Below are 20,215 nucleotides of genomic sequence, written 5' to 3' on the forward strand. Positions count from 1 at the left end.
AAGCTGGGAAATGTGAAGAAAAGAATTTGACTGTGCTGTAATGTATATGTGATAAATAAAGACTTCTTCTTATGTATAAATGTACACACACTCAGGAGCACGAGTAGAATACGAATGAACAGGATTTTCATGAACACCAAATTTCTTGTGTAAACGCTCGTACAAACGATTTACACACAAACCCGTTCATATCCAGTTTTATAAATGAGGCACATTGTTAATTAGAATAAACAGATGATATTAAATCCTCATGTCATTCTGAATAATAAAATCCCACACATCGTCTTTAATGTAATGAAAATGTGTTGATGAAGAGTGTCATTGTGTCTCTGCAGGTTGTATAATTGTGGTATCTCAGATGAAGGCTGTGCTGCTCTGACTTCAGCTCTGAGATCAAACCCCTCACACCTGAGAGATTTGACTCTGTGTAGACATAATCTAGGAGTCTCAGGAGTGAAGAGTCTCTCTGCTGTACTGGAGGATCCTCTCTGTAAACTGGAGATACTGAGGTAAGATCATCTCTCTGAGAGTCACATGACCTGCTCCTCAGTAAGACACATTCTCTAATAGTGAGACTGAAGCAGAGGTTTTAGGTTCATCATCAATGTCCTGAGGAGGAAGATTGTTTCTTTTCACTGCACACTGATGATCTGTCACAGAGTCTTTGGGTCAGATGTACGTATGTGAGAAGCTGCAGCACAAAACGTGACTTGATGCGACTGCAATGTGTCTAAAATTACTGTGAAATTTACTACAACACTGTAACTAATCACACAAACTGCAGCTCAGACACAAACTAAATACACTGTGTGTGATGCAGGGTTTAAATGCAGCAGGGAAACGGTGCAAATGATCTCAAAATATAGAATTTATCAATTAAAATGAGAAGTCAATGTCAGAGAACTTAAAAGGTAAAAAAAAAAAAGGAACATTTTGATTTTTAAATAAAAATGGAGTCACTATGAAAAGGGTTGCCAGATCTGCTTTACAGAAGCAGCCCAATGGACTTCACTGTAAATTTATCAGTCCCATACTTACTTACTTTTTTCCCTCTGGGGAACACAGACCACTGACGACCTTCCACCATCTTTCACAGTTGTTCTCTAACCTCTCCAGTTGTTTTCACTCCTTTAGACCGATCAACACCCAGAGTATTATTTTAATGACTTTGGGGGTCATTTATCGATCTTTTAGTAAAGTTGTGTGTAAATGTTTGCGTGAGTCAAACCCAACTCGAATTTTCCACCGGATTTACAAAAGTCTCGGAAAGTCTGATTTTCTTCGTACTCGCTTTAATGATTAGTTTTATTTGTCTTCATTTATGGGTTTGTATTGGCTCACTTTTTTTATATTCTTTAATAAACTCCAATAATATAAAACATCTGGTTTTCACAAATGTTCTCAGTGGTGCTCTTAGTCCCTGATCTAGTGAACTAGCATGAGGATGTGTTTTTGATAGAAACTCCAAAGAACTTCTAGAAGTCTCTCTGGATAAAGGAGTCTGCTAAACGCTGTAAACATGTTAAACATAAACAGTTTAAACTCAACTGGATCTTATATAAAATTACAATATATAGTTTATACATTTTCATTAATCCATGCAAATGATATGATCTGAAGTTGATCAAGTCAAGGTTTACATTCGTTAGTCTGGGGCTCAAGCTGGAAATGTGAAGAAAAGAATTTGACTGTGCTGTAATGTATATGTGATAAATAAAGACTTCTTCTTATGTATAAATGTACACACACTCAGGAGCACGAGTAGAATACGAATGAACAGGATTTTCATGAACACCAAATTTCTTGTGTAAACGCTCGTACAAACGATTTACACACAAACCCGTTCATATCCAGTTTTATAAATGAGACACATTGTTAATTAGAATAAACAGATGTATTTAAATATATTATATATATATTGTATATTAAATCCTCATGTCATTCTGAATAATAAAATCCCACACATCATCTTTAAAGTAATGAAAATGTGTTGATGATGATGTCATTGTGTCTCTGCAGGTTGCGTTATTGTGATATCTCAGGTGAAGGCTGTGCTGCTCTGGCTTTAGCTCTGAGATCAAACCCCTCACACCTGAGAGAACTGTATCTGGCTGTGAATAATCTAGGAGACTCAGGAGTGAAGAGTCTCTCTGCTGTACTGGAGAATCCTCTCTGTAAACTGGAGAAACTGGAGTAAGTTCATCTCTCTGAGAGTCACATGACCTGCTCCTCAGTAAGACACATTCTCTAATAGTGAGACTGAAGCAGAGGTTTTAGGTTCATCATCAATGTCCTGAGGAGGAAGATTGTTTCTTTTCACTGCACACTGATGATCTGTCACAGAGTCTTTGGGTCAGATGTACGTATGTGAGAAGCTGCAGCACAAAACGTGACTTGATGCGACTGCAATGTGTCTAAAATTACTGTGAAATTTACTACAACACTGTAACTAATCACACAAACTGCAGCTCCGACACAAACTAAATACACTGTGTGTGATGCAGGGTGAAATTCTTAAAGAGGAAATTTTGTCCTGTTAGTGAGGATTCTTTCAGTACGTCTGTGTCTAGCTGCTATGAACCGGGTTGCCAGATCTGCTTTACAGAAGCAGCCGAACAGACAAGCAGTATTAAACTTATGCAGTTTTCCTCAATAGTGAAAACACACACACACACTATGCACTCAAATATGTCAAAACATTAAGTGTTTCATCATAAATAAGGAGTGATTTTTAAATGATTTCACTTTGATAATAATAAATCTTCCAAGTCACTGGAATGTGTGTAAAATAACAGACAAACACATTCTGCATAAATAAAACAGTCAGACTTGTTCTTGTAAGTACTGAATAAACCATTTAAACATTCAGTATCTCTCTGTCTCACACACACACACACACACACACACACACACACACACACATACACACACACACTCATTTCAAGATACACAAAGTATGTCTTGATGTTCATAAACTGAGAGAATGAAGAGAGTGTCATTGTGTCTCTGCAGGTTGAGTGAGTGTCGTGTCTCAGATGAAGGCTGTGCTGCTCTGGCTTCAGCTCTTAGATCAAACCCCTCACACCTGAGAGAACTGAATCTGGCTGGGAATAATCTAGGATACTCAGGAGTGAAGAGTCTCTCTGCTCTGAAGAATGATGAACGTTACAAACTACACAGACTGGAGTGAGTAATGATATTTTTTAGATAAACACTGAAACAAATTAAAAGACTGACAGCATTATTTTGTACATTATTTTGTACATTATTTTGTACATTATTTTGAGTTGCAGTAAATATCAGATAATCAGATACTGGGTTAAAATTGTACTATATTCTATTTAATCAGACTTTTTCTAACAATGAGCTTTAATGCTGTTTGGTGTTGATTTAAAATTGATGTGAAAGCAGAAGACAGGGAGTCAGACAGTCTACAAAATGTCAGCACTGAGTGCATGAGAGTGATTGTAGATGAACACCTCGTCTCCTTGTGACACCCTGCTATCTCTGACTTCATACTGCTGCTTTTGTCTGAATAAGATGATCTCGGCTTTTCCCCGTTTCTGATCGGCAGCAGATTTTCTTCTCCACTCTCATGAAAGCGAATTAAAATCATCATCTTTGATGCCACACTGCTACAAATATTTTATTTAAGGAGTCCCTTTACTCTGACACTCCTTCCAGCACTCCACCTCCACACCGTGTCTTCTGTCATTCCTGTAAAGTTCCCCTCCGCTTGTTCTTAACGTCTGCACTTAAATACACGTGTAGAACAAGAGATAAAACACACAACAGTGATCACTGTTTTCAGAATAAAGCTCTACAGCCTGTGATTGTATAAGAGCAGTGATGTGATGGTAAATATCTGCTCATGGTCCTGTTAGATCTTGTGGAAGTTCTCATCTGTTCTAGCTAAATGTTCTAACAAATGTATTCTATAAGAATGAAGGAATGTTGAATGATTATGAACAGGAGATGATAATGTTTTCCTGCAGCAGAGATGATTACATGCTGTTGATCATGAAGGACCACAGTCTAGTTTTTGGTTATTAATTCAGATATCTGTCTTTTACATTTTAATAGACTACACACATCTCTGTTCTGAGTAGAACGACCTGTGACCCCTGGACAACATTTCCTCAATCCCAATGAAAACCTGAGGGATTATTTGGAACAGCAGGTGAAAAACCACACGAACTCCAGCTGAAGCCAGTCAGTGAAAGACGGATCTGAAATGGACAGGAACAGTTTCATGACATTGGTGGGATTCTCACCTGACAGGATCAGCATCTGAGGAGTTTATGTGAAGAAGCCCCTAGGAGACTCACCACAAGTCACATTTCTCACTCTGTCCTTTAGTTGGTGTTTAATATAGTGTAGATCTTTTGGTTCCAGGATCAGATCTAATCTGTTCTTTATTTTCTCTGATATCTGAACCCCATTTCTTTGCTAGTATCAGCTGATCATACCCGGTATGGGATCAGTGCCTTCTCTATTACTTAAGTGTACTCTACTTGCTATATTTTGAAGAAGTGAATATATAAGTACAATATAATTATATAATACGATATTATTTGTGCTGTGTAAAATTAGTTCATGTATTTAACATGAATTTTTGTCTAACAAACTGCAAGAGCTTATTTGGATGTTATTTCAGGTGTAATGCTTAAGAGATTGAGAGAAAGAGAGAGAGAAATACACAGATCTGGAGAAATGCAGCAGTTTTTGCAAAAATGTATAACAAAAGTTTTTTTTTTATTAAATGTCAAAACATTTCATTCATTCAGTTTTATATACAGTACAGTGAGTGTGTGAATTAACATAACTGCAGAGTGTGTGTTTGTGTGTGGGTGTGTGTGTGTGTGTGTGTGTTTGTTTATGCCTCGACTGTTCCCTCCTTCACGATGGCCATCGCCAGGTTACGCGCCAGAGCCAATCGCAGCAGCTCCAGCTTTGTGGACTCGACATCATCCTGAAACACACACACACACACACACACACACACCCCACTTCATATCCTGTATACCACAGAGATTATTCAGATCTGGATTCTGATTGGTCAGAAGGTGTTGATTAGTGTTCTGTAACAGCAGCTCTGACAGTAGTGCAGCTGTGAGTCCCAGGTTTATATCAATGCTCTGGTTCTGATACGTTATCGTTTCTATAGTAATATGGAAGTAGATTTGTGCCAGATGTACCGAACATAACTTTTTAAGAAACAGAAAAAAACTCGAACTGAAAACAGTGAACTCTGTCAGAGATTTAACATGTTCTTGATTTAACACGCATCATCCACTGTGAAAATGACTTCACGTGTCAGAAAAGTATATTTTCATCTCACTGCCCCATCATTTACACTTCAGTTTGTGCTGAACATTAAGAGTGAAATAAATGATTTATCACACAATCAAAACTGAAAAACCTGATATAAAAAGCAAATGGTGTGATTTTAAGTGTGTGTGTGTGTTGTACCTGTGTGAGATGCTCTAGTTTGAGCTCGCTGTTGTCAGAGGTCAGCTCTTCCAGACAGAACATGAGTTCATGGGTCTGATCCACTGAAAAGATCACCTACACACACACACACACACACACACACCAGGGATTATAATTCCATATACATGTCAACATCACCCTGGAAATAAAGTGGGAAGACAGGAAAGACTCCATTGTCCAGTGTTTCACGCAGTTACACTGCACCAGAGATCAACTGAGACAGATTAGCGTTAGAATCTGCAGTGTGTACAGTTATTTTCATCAGGAAGAATAAATCCTCAGACATGGTGTTCCTGAGCTGTTAGGAGTCATCATCATAATTAGAGCTGCTCGAGTCTGATTCCCGTCACACGCAGTCACGGATACATGACACACAATGTGCTTCTTCCCCAAAGTGTTCACACAAAGTCTGAAGCACACAATTGTACAGAAAGTCTCTGAATGTTCTTCTGTGAAACACTTACAACAGCAATAATTGTTTACCAGAAGGTGTTAATCCTACAAATCCGGCATCTAATCATCAGCAGTTTTTAATAAGCTTGGTGTATGTAAACAGGACTGGACTAGCTATTTTAAACATTTTCTTTTTAAAAAAAATGTATATTGATCAAGCACGTTGAGCATGTGTTAAAGTTTGAATAAGAAAATCTGATCCAGCTATCTGAGATAGTGTGATAGTGATAAAGCTGAGTGCAGTGTGTGTGTGTACCTCTTTCTGCTCCAGTAAGGGCAGGGCGTCTATGAGCAGAGTCATCCAGAAGCTGCGTGGAGCGATCTTTGCTGTCATGAGGGAGAGCAGGAGCTTCGCCGCCTCTGCGAACTTCTTTTCTCCATACAGCCGGTGGAACTCACGGTACTTCCCTACACACACACACACACACACACACACACACACACACACACACACCTGTGTTCACAATGTTTCTGAGGACCTTGTGGACTAATGTATCTAAATAAATCCATACTGGTGCACAAACACAGCTGTCGCCTTAACTTCAGTAACTAAAACATCATCTGGCTCTTTTAAGTTTTCAAATAGAAGTCTTTTTTTTTTGCAAACACCAACATAATACCCGTTAGACCACACAGACTTTGGTATGACAGTGTTCACTCGCAGTGAAACCTGGCACATCCATGTTGTGAAGATGTTGATCAATTAACCAACCGCTTTTTCTATCCACATCAAAAAGAACAAATCCACACTAGTAGTTTTTCCGGGTTAAGTCCCTCTATGGCAGCAGCTGAGAAAGGTCCGCTGTCATTACAAGAGCGGCCTCTAGAGGCAAAATAAAACCCATCACTGACATTTTTTGTGTTATTTGAAGTTTGAAGGTCATATAATATATTTTGACTTATTCTACTCCGTATCCTTATTTGTAGTTTTAACTTTGAGGCTCGTTAAAATGTCTGGAAAGAACACGAAAACCCGAGGCCTAGTGTGCGCGCCGTGAGCGAGCCTCCTTCTCCCCCTGAATCCACGTTGCCGAGCGGTGACCCTGACCCCGCACCCAAGCTTGAGTTGCAGGCTTTACTGAGGAAGGACATCGCCGATATTTTTAAAAAGGAGCTCCAGAAGCTCCAGGAGACTCTCGGGGGTGCTCTGTCTACTATTCAGCTTGACCTACAGGCCGTGAAAACACAGCAAGCTGGTGATAAAAGTCGCTACAGAGGCTACCATATCAACACTGAAAGGTACTGTTGGGGAAATGGAGCACGCTCTCCAGTTGCACCGATGACATAGTTCATATGAAGACTACTATCGAGTCTCTCACTGCGACCGTGACTCAATTCGAGAATAAATGTGAGGATTTGGAGGCGAGGTCACGGCGCAATAATGTTAGGATAGTGGGAGTTCCAGAGGGCACTGACACTAGTACAACTGCTGCTGTAGCAGCCTTGTTAAAAGAGGCGTTTGGTCTGGAGAAGGAACCGGTTTTGGACGGGTCCCATCAGACCCTTCAGCCGAAGCCTAAGACTGGTGAACGACCACGAGCTATTGTGTGCAGATTCCACTATCACACTTACTGTGTTGATATTTTACGACGTGCAAGAGAGCAGCAGATTAAAGTGAGGGATTTGACCGTCTCAGTTTTCCCTGACTACATAGCCAAGATAGCCCGGGCCGCGTTTAACGAGGTTCGGCGTCAACTTCGTGGTATTGACATTACACATAACTGTGTTCAGAAGGACTTTATTTCAGTGGAGGAAGCAGGAGACTATGCTAAACTCTTGATATCGGGGTGAACTGCATCACCTACACAGCAGCGTCTTTTTCGCTTTTCTATTATGTTTATTTTCTTGCACTCGGCCTTCCAGCTCTACAGAATTCGGATTTTGATTGAAGATATTGTTGTTGCATTACTTTGCCTGGATTTTGTGCAATTACTCCTCTTAAAATTTACTACTGTATTAATGTGCTTCTCTGTTTTGATGCTCTGACTGGGTTAGAGTTTCTGTTTATTTAATTGCATTAACGTTATCTCCTCGGCTTTACCTGCTAAGTCTTTAAAAGTTAAGGACATTATATTTATTATTGTGTGCAGACTGTTTATCAGACTTGAAGTCAGTAGGGGCTTTTTCTCTTAGTGGAACTTTTTGTCTTGGTAATTTTGTTGGTGTTCAGCTTACTCTCCGAGTTGTTTTCACATTGTGGACAACGTTCGGTTTCTGTAGGATACACTGCTGTCTCGTTTGTTTATGGAGACTTTGGGTGTGGGTGTTTGGTGGATTGTGAGAGTAAGCAGAACAATGCTAATGCCAATGCTTTGAAGGATGTGAATTGAAACAGAGTAATGTTATTTAATCGTGAATCTGTTTTTAGAGGATTTAAACGTAACATTGTGAACAAATTATAATATAGAATTCAGGCAATTTTACTGGGATTATCTCATACAGTGTAGCAAGTAATAATCTGGAAAGACCTTTGTAATATTACAGTCTAAAACTGGATTTAAGGAGTAGAAAATCAGTAAATGAATCACATGTAAATGAACCATACGTAAATGAATCACATGAAAAGGAATCATATGAAAATGAATAAAATAAATTAAAGACAAACACACACAGTAAGTACCGAGGAATGTGAGTCTATCACTGAGGAGCATGGCAGGTCCAAGATTATCGATCAGATCCAGATCAGAGAATGAGCCGCGTGTGCAGTAATCCTGCAGAAACCTGCACAGCACACCATAAATATTAAATACAATTTAAAAAACAAAACATTTAATTATTATAATGTTGAACAGTAATATACAGTCAGTTCCATAAGTTTTTGGACAGTGACAATTTTAGTAATTTTGCATCTGTACACCACCACAATGGATTTGAAATGACGCAATCAAGATGTGACTGAAGTGTAGAGTTATAACTTTAATTTAAGGGGTTTAACAAAAATATTGCAGTAACCGCTTAGGAATTCCAACCATTTGTTTGCATAGCTCACTGCTCCGCATCACTAAGTGATGGCTGCAACCAAAGCGGCTCAGCGATGGGGGTAGTCGCAGAGAGGGCTGCCATGGACCGGCTCCTGTGAACCGGCTCACCAACTCCAAACCTGACCTGGTCCCCATCACCTTCCCGGGCCAACAAACCCTGATTAGCCAGCTACACCATCCACACTGTAGAAGTAAGCGGCATGCCCGTCCCAAACCTTCTCGATTGGGGGAGCACGGTTATGCCTGGCCGGTGATGTTACCCTACGCTACCACAGTGTGCGGGAGCCTCTCGGTGTCCTGTATGCATGGAGATGTCACCGAGGTCTGGGTTGGGATTGTAGGGATGAGTGGCTGTCACAGGTGGGGCTTGTGCCGGAACTTCTGGTGCCACTACTCCTGGTGAGAGACTGGGTAGGCTTCCCAGCAGTCGCACCCAGTCGCACAGAGACAGCAAGACTCAACCGCCGGTGGAGACAACCATGACAGAGTTTACCCCAGGTCCGGCACACCTACTTCACCTAAGAGAGCACAAAGCCGATTCGGGAGCGAGAAGTACCTAGACACTCAATTATGCCATGTTACCCTGCTTAAAAAATGGATAGAACCATCCGATTTGCTGTCCGCCTATGCTAATGTGTCCCCAGAGCATACATTGTTCCAGAAGGGGAATGAGCTGACCCCCTCACAGCGGTAAGACCTGAAGGAGCTCGTGGACCAGTTTGCTGATGTGTTCTCACCAACCCCCAGGATGACACAACTGGATCAGTACAAGATTAACAACTCCAATGGGAGTCATGGTATGACATTGGCCCTACCATGTCCCTGAGGCTGCCAAGGAGGGGTCCCGACCCATTGTGGTGGTCCCAAAGCCTGACGGGAGCCTCAGACTTTCTAATGAGTTCCGGAGGCTCAACGAGGTTTCGGACTTTGACAACTATCTGCTCCCCAGGTAGATCACCAGGTCGAGCACCTAGAGAGGGCCTGCTTCATCTTCACCCTGGACCTCACAAAGGGGTATTGACAGGTACCACTTTGCCAAACACAAAACATCATTCAGCACTGCCAGCAGCCACTGGCAGTACCAGCTCCTCCATTTCAGGCTCCATGGGGCACCCGCAACATTCCAGCACCCCATGGACATCGTCCACATCGGCAGATCGTGGCAGCCTACCTGGACGATGCCGTGTTTCACTCTGCCCCCTGGTCAGACCACCTGTACCACCTCAGGGAGGTCCTGGGTGAGCTCTGGAAGGCCAAGCCGACAGCAAACCCCGTAAGTGCCATCTAGGGCTGATTGCGGGACAGTGCCTGGGGTACCGCATTAGTCGGGGATTGCTGAAACAACAAAATAAGAAGATGGAGGCGGTACCTACATGCCTTCTTGGGGTGGGCGGGGTAGTACAAAAGATTTATGCCTAACTTCTCTTTACCCTCCTCCCTCTCAGACCTAACCCAGAAAGGCCAACTGGACCATGTACACTGGTCAGAAGAAGCACAGCAGGCATTCCAGGCACTTACCAGTCACCGGTCCTCAGAAACCCCGACTTTGATCAACCCTTCGTCATCCACACCGGCGCCTCTGAGACCAGGTGCTGTGCTCTCTCAGGTGAAAAATTTGTGGTATTGTACGGAAGCAGGAAGCCTACCCTTGCTGAACGGCGGTACAACACCGTCAAACGAGAAGCCCTGGTCATAAAGCAGAAAATCGAGGAACTGAGCTACTACCTCATGGCCCAGCACTTCACCTTGGTCACAGACACCAACGCCTGGGTACCTCAATGGTTCCTCTTGCTGAAGGACTTCTCGTTTCAGATACAGCACTGAATGGGGGCTCAAAACGGAAATGCCAACTGCCTTTCATTGAAGTACAGTCTTTGGACACAAACATCGCTATCAGTAAGCTCAGAGTTGGGCCCTAGCAAATAAAACAGTAAACGCTGTATGTGCAACTGCCACCTGGGTGTTGAAGAGACAGCACTGCTTCAGTACTGATGTTGCGGAAAGCAGGAGAGCATATGGCTGCAAGGTGGGATGGCAGAACAAAGCATGGCTGGTGGCCAATGAAGCTTAGATACTATAAATGGGCGCAGCAGACACAGAGAGGTGAGTGTGTTATGTTTTTGTGAAGAATCTGATCCACTTCTCTCTCTCTCTTCAGAAACTGATGACATCGCCGAGAATGCCGGTCCCCATCTGTGCTGCACTGCGAGTCTGGGACCTCCACACTTCCGGGATGCCACCACTCTTTCCTGCTTATCTACGTCACCACGCCACACCGACAGCGGCTCTCCTCCCCCATTCCTCACTGCAGCACACGGCCCAGAAAGCTAGCCACGCTCACTCTTCCTCCACCAACACCTACATTCCCCCTTACACCACTGCTAAAGTAATAAAAATCCACTTGTGTTGCACTAATCCTGCCTGTCCTGCGTCTGTGTTCTGCCTGCTATAGGCAGAACACACAGCTATAATGTATATAGGACTGCTTAATGTATATAGGAAAAGAGCTGCTTGGGGAAGTGACATCAATTTTTTTTTTTTAAAAGAACATTTTAAAACTTAGCAAATTAATAAAAATTTTGAGGAAATAAAAAACCAACACTTTCTCTTTGAAAAACACACACACACACACTCCCTTACCTCTCGGAGATGAGTGTGGCAAAGGCTGCGTCTTTAGCTCTGATACTCCAGGACAGAGCAGAACCCAGTCTGTTATTACTGAGAGCCCTTTTAGCCATGATCTTACAGATACTGCGCACTACAAAACACACACTCAGAGTTATGATTCCATAAACATAACATAATTATAGATTACAGCAGTCACATAATCTCTCACCCCACCACATTATTTAATTCTGTGTATACCTTGCTCATTCATCTGTCTCTGTTCACAGATCCTCAGCACCTTCAGCGCTTTGCGCTCCGTCTCCAGCGGCACTCTCTCGATCTGCAGCTCCAGATACACACGACCGAACTCGGGGCAGTGATCGAAATAATCCACTGCAAGCTGCCACAAACTAACACGCACACACACACACACACACACACACACACACACACACAGAGCAGAGCCAGGTGTACACATCACACAGGGGTCATAAACATGATTGTATATTTAATACAATACTACGACACACGTATAAATTTCACAATAATAAAATTTCTCAAAAACTTGCATTGAAAAGTTTAATTCTTAAAACATTCAGTACTTTAAATGTGTTTGAATATTAATGAGTCTTTAATATCACACCATCAGAGTGAAAATGAGAAAAATACAAAAAGTACAAGGCACAAATCATTTTATTAGGTACAGTAATGATTCAGATGCATTTTATTTAAATGCATTATTTAACTACAATATTTAAGATTCAGCTCTAACAGAAACTTTTTTAAACACACACTTTGTACAGATGTGGAATCAGGTGATCTGTGCAGCAATATGGATGTGTTCGCAGTAAAGCACAGTGTCGAGTGTGTAACCTGAAGACGGACGCCTCACCTGTGATGAGAGAAGAGTCCAGAGGCGTACTCCAGCACCAGGAACTCCCGCAGGTTAGAGCCAAAACTACACACGCACACACAGTTAAACAGTACATGACACCTAAAGCGTTAATAGAAGAAAGAGTTAACAAAAGCTAAGTTAGCGATATCTGCTGTTGAGCGCTCTTCCAGATTCCATGATTTTATGTAAAATGCTTTTTTTTTTAAAGGAGGAGACATGGACAACGAACAGACACTGAAGATTTGTGCCAACTTCTAAAGTACAGAAACATTTTTTAAATGTTTAAATATTGTTTTTATTTGATGTTACAAATATTTGCTCCCCCCCACACCCGAAAAAAAGTTTAAATTTCTTTTAAAATTAATTCTATGAAATTGTAATTATCAGAATCAAATAATGACAATAATAACAACAATAAACATTATTTATATAGCACCTTTCCTATATTTATAATGCAGCCTAAAAGTATTTTACTGTCTGATGTAAAAATAAATAAATAAAAAAAGATTAGTGACAATATGCAGAAAATATCTGGTTTAAAAAAAGTGCCCAAAAAATACAATGAAACTACAATCATTTAAATAAAATAAAAGCAACGTGGCAGTACAAATTAGGATAATAATTCATAGTTAAATGCTAAAGTGTGTGTGTGTGTGGGGGGGGGGGGGGGGGTGTTTTTACGTTTCAGACAGGGAATATGGAAAGGATAGAGCTAGATGATAGGCTAGAAGCATTGATGAAAATCAGTCCTTCACTCATCACAATCCATACATGTATCTATGTGTGTGTGTACACAGCTCGTGTCTTACTGGAGGTTGTGCGACTGCAGGAGTTTGCAGTGATCCAGCAGGTCAGTCAGGTGAGCCACAAACCACCAGTTATTCAGGGCAATGCTGCAGATCAGTAAACACACACACACACACACACACACAGTTAAGAGTTTAGACTATATAGACTTGTTACTAGGTACTCATGTGAGTACCTAGCCACAGCCCCTGCCTTTGTTACCAAGTTTTTTTTGTTTTTTTTTTCGGGATATCTTGTTATCCTCTGGTTCTTTCTGTATTTTACTTCATTACTTGTTTTTAGACTTGTTATAATAGGATAGTTTTTTTTCTGTATCTCAGTTTGCAATCTTTCTGAAGTAAAGAATTTTCTGTTGTATTCCCCCATCTGTGTCTCTGGGAGTTTCTCTGTGATCGAGTCCAGCCTAACCTTCTGAGCAGCGTTTAAGTTGTTGGGTCATCACTACCACGATCAGGGTTCGAGTATCGTCCTGGGTCACCAACCAGTACACACACTTTAATGATGCAGCTAAACAAACTGCGCAAATATAAATTAGTTTTTGCATTTCCCCGAAGGGCGCGGTAATGTGTTGCGGCAGAGGAGCAGGGAGTCGTCAGGGGTTTACTGTCTAAATGAAAAACGGAGATTGAAGAGATAAACATGTCACAATAAAAAAAAGATGCGTTTTAACAGAATGTCAATTAAATAAGCCATGGCAACAGTACAAGTAGATACCGAGACCAACTCCTAAACTTTTCTGTAAAATACATGAGAGAGACTATAGAGAAAGATGAGCAAGTGAGAGATGAGAGTGAGCTTAGGGAGAGAGATGAGCGAGATGAAAGAAAAAGGAGAGTGAGATATGAGAGAGAGAGACTGAAAAGAGACGAACAAAAAATATGAGACAGATTAGAGAAATAGATGGGAGAGACGAGCAAGAGATGAATGAGATGAGAGAGAGACAGGAGAGAGATTAGAAAGATGGGTGAGATAAGAGAGAAACAAGAGATGACAAAGATGGGAGAGACATGAGAGAAATATGAGAGATGAGAAAGAGAGACGAGATGAGAAAGATGGGAGAGATATGAGAGATAGAAAGCTGAGAGAGACGGGAGAGATAGGAGAAAGATGAGAGAGTAAATACAGAGAGATATAAGAGACGAGACATGAGAAAGATGGGAGAGATATGAGAGAGATTAGAAAAAGACGAGAGACGAGAGAGAAATAAGAAAGATATGAGAGAGCGTGAGAGAGGCGAGTGTGTGTATTTCAGTGTGTATAATCTCTCACCTGCAGTCTTTAATAACTTGGTGAAGGTCGAACTCAAACGCAGCCAGTAAGATGCTGTCCAGAGGCTCTGAGGCGCTGGGAGACTCCAGGAACATGTCCATACTTGACTAAAAAAAAAAACAAAAAAAAAAAAACACACACCACACACGGTAAAGTTAAAAGCCTCAATTCTGACCTTTAACGCCTTTTTCGAAATAAATGCAGATATTTTCGATACCAGCATTGCTACAAACTCAGCAGTAAGGTGGTCTTTACACTTCACTGTTTATTTATAGAAACAGGTGCAAATGAAGCATCACCTAATACAGCATTTTTATTCAGCTAACTTCTAATATTCAAAACATTTTACAACTGAAAACTAAAAAATAAATTGCTGCTGTTTGTTTGCCTAGTTAATGGCCCAGTTTTTATAGTTTGATATCCACTCTAATACACATACACATGATTTAATACTGTTATGTATGTGTGTGTACCTGAGCGTAGTAGTGCAGCTCAGCGGGTTTAACAGTGGGATGAGAGAACAGCAGGCGGCTGATCAGTAAATGGTACCAGGTTCCCAGCAGCACTTTCTGCTCCAACAGAGCATCCTCGTCACCAACCAGGACCTCAACACATGCAATAAAAATACATGAGGACTTTATTAAAATGACACTAAAATACTCAATCCTTCAGTTCCCCAGCTCTCATTATTATAACATTTTTTTTTTTTTTTTTTTTTTACAATGACAGGGTTTTATGTCTTTAACAGCATTAGGGTACAAGATTAAAGTGTCAGGTCTCTGTAACAGTCAGAGAAAAAGAGTGTTTTGTCTAAGGGAATGATTGTTCATAGCTGCTACAACTTAAGTGAGAACAGCAACTAAATAACTTTAACTATAAATAGATAAAAAGTATGACGTGTCATTGCTGCTGTGGTGTAAGAGGAATAAGACACTCGGTGTCATGCTGTTTTGGGATCATCAACAACGTTTGGGGGGTGTCAGTAACTCTGCTTCATTACAGCACAGTGTTGATTATTTTCCTCCAACAGCACCACACACAGTGTTTTATTCCTTTTATATATAAATTCTGCATTTGAAACATATGAAACGTCACATGACCAGATTCAGCAGGCAGTGAAACATACTGAAACTAACTTATTATTATTATTTATTATTGCTATTAGAGAAAGACAAGGCCTCACCTTGCAGATGGTTTCCAGGTGACGGTTGCTAGCGAAGGAGTTGTCTTGGAGACAGCGGTCACACTCCTCATGCCAGTGCCTCCACTTTACATCAAACTCTGTGAGGGTCTGAGTGCCGCCGGGCTACACACACACACACACACAGAGTAAAGGTAAAATCCTCAATTCTGACACTTCACTGTTTGGTGTACACTTTGTGCATTCATGAAAACACAGTGTATAAAGCACTGAAGTTACTGAATGTTCATGTTTAGAGCCCTTGAGTGAACACACCCTGATTGCCAAGACTGGATTGTGGTTCATTTGGAGGAAAGCGTCTGCCAAATATATGAATGTAAACAAACTATACGGATCAATAGAAATGCAGTCCTCACGTTAAATACGGGCATTTTGTGCAGCAGGTTGTCCACGAGCTGATACGCGGCTCTGGACGCCGGCTGTAGAGACGCCTGTTTCTGCAGAACCTGTCGAGCCTCGTCCATTCGGCCCTGCAGGACAAAACACATCACCTACACCGGGGGAGGGAGAGAGAGAGAGAGAGAGAGAGAGAGAGAGAGAGAGAGAGAGAGAGGGTTAATACTGTGTATCAGCAGGTCTACTGTATACTGTAGGTTTGTGTTGAACAGGCTGAGGGAGGACGAGAAGCCACAGTACCACGTCCCAGTACGCATGATGACGTGTGGGGCTTTCGCTCTGCAGGACCTCTCGCGCTTTTTCATCCACGTCAGCTTTGTGTAAGCGCACCCAGTCCAGCAGGTGCAGCAGCAGAGAGCCGGCTAAACACAACACAATACAATACAACGCAACACCACGTAACTCATTTACACTTTAAAACTTCTCCAGTAGCTTTCAAACCTACCAGAAAGTACATTTTTACATGCTGAATTTCTAGAGCAATAAAATAATTACAAATGTAAATGATGACAGTCATGGAAAGTTGGCAGGGGGACGAACACGTTTCCCAGAGCAGTCATGACATGGTTTGTATATATATTTTTCTAACTGATTCGCTCACTCTTTGTTACAAAAAAAAAATAAATAAAAAATTACTGTGATGTAACCAACATAAGGCAAAAAGCAGCATGTGTACTATTTTATTTAAGCATAATAAAGTTAAAACATGTAGTCATTTATTGATAAAAATATCATTAGGCAAACTTCATGATGTGCACATATCACACGTCAGTTAGACGCAATAGCTGCTGTAAAACCTCAGTGAGGCGAGCTCTTATTAAAAGTGTGCATAAAGTGTGTATAAATGTATAGTGTGTACAGTATAAGCTGTGTGTGGAGGAGCACCGATTTGCGAATGGAGGGCGGAGCAGAAGAAGGCGTGTGGTGAGGAGGGCACACTTGTGAGGAATGTTTACTAATGAATATTCTCTGTTGCAGTGAGGTCGAGGCGAGGATAAAAGAGGGAAAGGAACGTGCCTCATGAGAGAGAGAGACCAGGACACCAAGAGTGAGGCGGAGTGTGTGTGTGTGTGTATGTATATATATATATATATATATATATATATATATATATATATATATATATATACACATATATTTGTGAGGAATTTCAAAAGAACACTAAGCCGGAAAGAACGCAATAAAGCACCAGAATGTTAAACCTGCCTCTGTCATCCTTCTCCTTGCTGGACTTTAAAATCTGTCACAGTGTGTATATAAACGTATAAAGTGTGTTATATGAATAAATCGAGGCGACTCTACCTGGTGATGCGTCGATGAAAAGCACCTCACACAGATTCCAGATGAGTTCAATGGCTAAGAGAATGGACACCTGCGTGCACACACACACACACACACACTCTTTATACACCAAAACAATTAAAATATCTAATCAGTTTATCAGTCTGCTTTCATTTTTATATTATATTTATAGAAGGTTTTATTTAAATATAAAACTACATATACATTTTTATAGAAAGTACAGGAGAAAAATAACTCGTTTCACAGTTAGTCTTTCATTTTATTTAGCTTTTTTTTTTAGCATTCCTGGCGCTCTTTATATTCGAGTACTTCTTAGAATTATATATTAAAACATACATTCTTTTTGTATTTTCTTTAATATTTCATATTAATAACTTTTATATGTCCAGCATTTTATTTCACGTTTGCTGTTTTGAATGTTGTTTTTTTTCACTTTTAGACTCATTAATATTTTATTGTTTATTAATAATATTTTATTCAGTATTAGATACATTTGCACTAATGGGTTCTAATGCATTTGGCATTTTTAATTTAGTTTATAATTTTTCTTTGTATTTTACTGGTTCACATGATTGTATTTAGTCGCACACTATTTTTATTTTCCTTCTATTTATTTTTACTTTTATATGTTAACAAAATATAACAATGATAATACATAATAATGAGGATAAAACATGATAATGCTAAAATGATAAAATAATGATAAAACAAGTGTTATTAGTAGTATTTTAGTGTTTAATATTGGTATTTTATTGGTTACTGTGTAAGGGTGTGAATCAGTACCTGGTTGCTGTACTGTGTGTCTGTAGTCGATACTGAGAGAGAGAGAGAGAGAGAGAGAGAGAGAGAGAGAGAGAGAGAGAGAGAGAGAGAGCGCAACACAACTGTTACCAAAAAACAAGAAAAATCAAAGTCATAGGTAAAGTTTTGTTTGCTTTAATTGAACCACAATCCACCCAAACACACATGCACACACTCACCTGCGACCTGCTGCAGCTCCTCCATACAGGCTCGTATTACAGACCTGTAGTTCTTACTGATGCTCACAAACCTGCAGAGACACAGAAACAGCGAGACAGGAGAGTGAGTGAGACAATCAGAGTGATCGAGTGAGACAGTGTATGAGACAGAATGAGAGTGAGTGAGACAGTGAGAATGAGTGAGACCGACTGAGAGAGTGTATGAGAGAGTGAGAGTGAGAGTGAGTGAGACAGAGAGAGCAAGAGTGAGTGTCTGTATGAATCTGTTCTTCTTACTGCAGTTTCTTGTTCTTGCTTGGAACGTCATCTTTAATGTTCTGCAGCCCGACGAAGATGTGATGAGACTCGTTGAAGAGCTTGCGCAGGATGGGAGAGTAGATGTCCTCATCTCTGCGCACCACGTGGATGAAGGGAGAACCAGAGCCTCCAGAGCCAGAATCTGTGTGTGTGTGTGTGTGAGAAGGAGAAAGGGACAGTTATGGGTCAATGACACACAAACATACCACGTGTCTCACACACACTCTTCTCCAGTGTTTGTTACCTTGTAATTTAAAGTTGGTCTCGTACATCAGCAGGTCTCCAGGACCCCACTCAAAGCCCAGGTGCTTCTGTTTAAGGCCTGCGCCTGGGATCAGCTGTGTGAGCACGAACACGAACGCACGCACGCGCGCGCACACACACACACACATTGCAGTAAATTACTGTTAGTGTGTGTAAATTTACTGAAAAAGTCTGTAACATACTGTCTTTAATCACAACACATGTATATATTGAGAAGAGTTATTTCATTTAATTCAGTTTTAACCCTAGATCACTTTAAAAATAGAACAGATAATGCTATATACACGATATAAGTATGTGCACCCCTGACCATCACAGTGCGAATTTCCCTTTATAAATAACTTAATTACTTTATAATAATTAATCTGCTCTATGTAAAGCAATAACACTATCAATTTTACTGTAAAAAAATAAATCAATAAAGTATTATTATTATTATTATTATTATTATTATTATTATTATTATTATTATTAATGTACAGTAAGACTAACACTGTCAGTATCTGATCCAGACCATGGACCGGATTTTATTTTTAGCTCTGTTTACCGTGGTTGTCGGCTCCACATCTAATTCCTCCATTTACAAAAAAAAAGAAAAGAAAATAAAGTACCAATAAACAGGAATAATTTATAAATGACTTGTTTTGAACGGCATTAGCAAGCTAACTTCACACAACAAGCTTCAAGATTTTAGCGCCTTGGTCTGACTGCTCGCTGGTAGGACCCCGGAAGTGACGCACGTAAGACGGGCTGTCAGAACCCGCCTGAGTAAAAAAAATAAATAATAAAAATTAAATAAAACAAGATTATGTATCATGTATATATAATATATAATATATATGTCTAGATGCCAAAAACATCGTGATAGAAATGAAAGACGGAGTTTAGTTTCAGGATCAATTCTCGTTGTCGATTTCAGTATAAAAATCATAAAGCGCCTGGTTATTAAGCTGTATTTATGATTGTTTTATTACAGATGTTTGGGTTTATTCTGTTTTTCCCCACACAAATATCATTTCAAGCTGAAAATTCAATGAGTCTAAACTTCATTCATGATATCGATGTTAATTAAAAGCTGCACGGTTATTTATAGAGGAGATCCGTGCTAATGACTGAGATGTGTATTGTGATCCCTGAACAAAGATGGCGTCCAGAATCATGGCAGTGTGACAGACGGACCCAGTCTATGTTGTCATGGTTACCACTCAAAATGTCCCCCCCTTTTTTCACTAAATTAACGAATATTCAAATAAGAAAACAAACATTTCCT

The 20,215-nt window shown here is 40.3% G+C and overlaps 2 protein-coding genes across 31 annotated transcripts in view; one reads left to right on the top strand and one right to left on the bottom strand.

Moving 5' to 3' along the window:
* Positions 1-20,215, top strand: part of LOC108272815 (uncharacterized) — a 257,124-nt gene that overhangs the window by 156,317 nt on the left and 80,592 nt on the right. For 19 of the 29 annotated variants that reach the window (XM_053684750.1, XM_053684749.1, XM_053684761.1 and 16 more), the window contains 4 exons: positions 336-509; positions 2,020-2,193; positions 3,013-3,186; positions 4,084-4,780. The exons of 4 other annotated variants lie outside the window; for them this stretch is intronic. In XM_053684750.1, the coding sequence (XP_053540725.1) occupies positions 336-509; positions 2,020-2,193; positions 3,013-3,186; positions 4,084-4,105 (544 nt within the window). In that variant the 3' untranslated portion in view covers positions 4,106-4,780. Of the gene's footprint in view, positions 1-335; positions 510-2,019; positions 2,194-3,012; positions 3,187-4,083; positions 4,781-20,215 lie in introns of those variants that run through there. 6 more of the 29 variants (XM_053684762.1, XM_053684774.1, XM_053684768.1 and 3 more) reach the window with 3 other exon arrangements.
* Positions 4,122-19,681, bottom strand: nup85 (nucleoporin 85). Of its 2 annotated transcripts, none has more exons than XM_017481602.3 (19): positions 19,493-19,681; positions 18,926-19,019; positions 18,661-18,823; positions 18,385-18,455; positions 18,188-18,219; positions 17,405-17,474; positions 16,343-16,464; positions 16,063-16,197; positions 15,689-15,811; positions 14,979-15,110; positions 14,506-14,612; positions 13,239-13,322; positions 12,427-12,492; positions 11,793-11,944; positions 11,568-11,685; positions 8,567-8,667; positions 6,203-6,354; positions 5,473-5,568; positions 4,122-4,972 (listed from the first exon to the last, which is right to left on the bottom strand). In XM_017481602.3, exons 1-19 carry the CDS (start codon positions 19,523-19,525, stop codon positions 4,877-4,879), a joined length of 1,947 nt encoding a protein of 648 aa, XP_017337091.1. In that variant the 5' UTR covers positions 19,526-19,681; the 3' UTR covers positions 4,122-4,876. The 2 variants fall into 2 exon arrangements, with proteins under 2 accessions (XP_017337091.1, XP_047014843.1); XM_047158887.2 differs by having other exon boundaries at positions 12,427-12,528.

This window comes from Ictalurus punctatus, chromosome 12 (assembly GCF_001660625.3).
Source record: "Ictalurus punctatus breed USDA103 chromosome 12, Coco_2.0, whole genome shotgun sequence".
Taxonomy (NCBI): Eukaryota; Metazoa; Chordata; class Actinopteri; order Siluriformes; family Ictaluridae; genus Ictalurus; species Ictalurus punctatus.